Source organism: Thamnophis sirtalis, unplaced genomic scaffold (assembly GCF_051295495.1).
Source record: "Thamnophis sirtalis isolate CommonGarterSnake01/CBP01778 unplaced genomic scaffold, rThaSir2_p1.2 scaffold_3, whole genome shotgun sequence".
In the NCBI taxonomy this organism is placed as follows: Eukaryota; Metazoa; Chordata; class Lepidosauria; order Squamata; family Natricidae; genus Thamnophis; species Thamnophis sirtalis.
The window spans coordinates 2,194,612-2,197,048 of record NW_028261383.1 but is presented as its reverse complement, the minus strand read 5'-3'; the positions used below and the strand labels follow the sequence as shown (position 1 = coordinate 2,197,048).

General features: G+C 40.4%; 1 protein-coding gene across 1 annotated transcript; it reads right to left on the bottom strand.

Annotated features, from left to right (window-relative positions):
* Positions 1-361: 361 nt before the first annotated feature.
* LOC148047028 (vomeronasal type-2 receptor 26-like) lies at positions 362-1,686 on the bottom strand. The gene has a single exon (XM_087711215.1). It carries the CDS (start codon positions 1,646-1,648, stop codon positions 707-709), a length of 942 nt encoding a protein of 313 aa, XP_087567341.1. The 5' UTR covers positions 1,649-1,686; the 3' UTR covers positions 362-706.
* Between the last annotated feature and the right edge of the window lie 751 nt (positions 1,687-2,437).

Below are 2,437 nucleotides of genomic sequence, written 5' to 3'. Positions count from 1 at the left end.
ATTACCTATAGTAACTTAAGTTCATTTACTATAAATATATATAGTTAAATCATCTGTTCCCTGTATATTGGTCTCTCCTGGCTTTTTGAGATGTATAAATATGAGCGCATCTCTTTGTGGAATGTAATCTCTCTCCATATTTCAAGGAAATATCCCACCAGCATAGGTTCTTTAATAAACATTGCAATAAGTTCTAGGTCCTGAGATTGATTCATTGAAAACCATACATGTTAAAGAGATCTATTTCCCCCGAAGTGAGGGTTATCATGTGACTGTTGAGCCAGGTCAACACTGAGTTCATTATACCAGTGAAATTTGATCCAAAAATCACATTGGAAGAGTAAACTGGTGTTCAGTCCTTTATTTCTGCACAGAAGTAAAGATGGATACTTCTGACATTGCAAGTTGTTTTTATTTTTTATAAAACCACTCATACACATTAGAATTTCTTGAAATGTCATTATTTCTATCAGACTTTATTTATTCATTACATTTTATGCAGTCCATCTCCCCTACAAGGTGACTCTGGGTGCTTTACAGATTATAAAACAATAAAAAATAGTTAAAAGATTAAAACAACACAGAATCAGAATATGATTAAAAACTATACTAAAATCATACCAAAAGAGCTAAGAGCGGAATGGGATGGAGGAAGTCTTCTTAACCTTTCAGATATTGCCTCAAATGTAATAATTTAATTTTTATTTCATTTTGAAAACAAATATTCCTTTGTATTCAAATCAGGTCTTAAGAAAATAATGTAACATTTGGGGATAAAAATGAAGCCTAACAGGCTGGCACTGGAAGCCAGGATGGAGAAGATCTGCACAGCAACCATGTACTTCCCCTTGGTACTAAGATAGGTAGGTACAAAGGATATCCAGACACTGCAGAAGACCAGCATGCTGAAGGTGATGAGCTTGGCTTCATTGAAGGCCCCAGGCAGATTCCTGGCCAGGAAAGCCACTGTGAAGCAGATAGCTGCCAGAAAGCCCATGTAGCCTAGAGCAAGGTAGAACATGGCCACAGAACCTTCATTACACTGCAGAATGATCTCTCCAGACTGCGAGTGGGTGTCCAAATCAGGAAATGGGGGAGAAGTGCCTAACCAGATGCTGCAGACAACAACCTGGACACCTGAACAACAAAGGATGATGGAGTTGGCTAGGCTCTTCCCCAACCATCTCTGCACTTCACTCCCTGGTTTTGTGGCCAAGAAGGCTAAAACCACAGTGACTGTTTTGGCCAAGACGGTAGAAATGGCAACTGAGAAGATGTTGCTGAAGGCTGTTTGTCGAAGAATGCAGGTGGCTCTCATTGGCCGGCCAATGAATAGGAAGGAGATCAAGAAACAAAGCAGGAGGGCAATGAGGAGGATGTAGGAGAGATCCCGGTTGTTGGCTTTGACTATCGGAGTTTCTTGGAATTTAATGAAGATTCCCAAGATTAATCCTGTTACCAAAGACAGGAGCAAGGCAAGGGAAGCTAAGATGATCCCCAAATCTTCTGGATAGGATAGGAAAGTTTCAATCTTAGGAATACAGTGATCTCTGTTGATGTTTGGATACTGATTTGCTGGACATTTGGTACATTTTTCAGCATCTGAAAAGAGTGAGATTAACATGTAGCATAAAGGATGTTCTTTCATTAGATGTCTGCATAGAGTCCTCAATTTAGGATCACAGCTGGGACTAGAATTGCCACTGCTAAGCTTGGCAGTTCTTATGGTTAAGATTAACATCTACTGTACAGCATGTTTCTCAATCACTTCCATCATTGGAATGAAACTGGTGATGGGGTGGATGAATGCAGGTGGAGAAAAGCAACATGCAGCAATGATTGGGAAGTTTAAGAACTAGGAAGAAAAAGTGCCAAAGGCAAATGCTATTGCATTCCATACATTCCCAGGATGAGCTATAACTGCTTTCAGAGGTTGTATTTTTAGCATCCCACATGAATCACATGTTAGAGCTGAAATTCAAAGCACTCTGCAGCCTTTCCACCAATGATCCGCGGAGATCTGGTCATTGGAAACCATTAACTCAAGCAGAGGATGAATAAAGAGTTGGACCCAAGGTCCCAGTGGCCCTTTTCTACCTCTGACTCTTTTGACAAGGAACATATTTCATAATTAATTTTGCTTCTGATCATAGATTGTCCGATCTTCAATCTGGACAGTAGTTTTCCTGATTGGTGGAATCCCCTGTTTCTTTGTCCTGCCATCCATGCTGATAGAGGGAGGAAGGGAGGATGGATGGATGGATGGATGGATGGATGGATGGATGGATGGATGGATGGATGGATGGAAGGCAGGAAAGAAGGAGAATCCAGATCTGGGACTAAAAGTGGACTTGTTAAATAAATGAATCCAGCTTTTTAGGCATGCATTATTAGATGGAAAGGAAAGGAAAGGGAAGGAAAGGGAAGGATTGGAGTT

What these genes read in the sequence shown, in the direction of transcription:
- LOC148047028 (XM_087711215.1), bottom strand. Translation starts at nt 1,648, where the DNA reads ATGAAAGAACATCCTTTATGCTACATGTTAATCTCACTCTTTTCAGAT.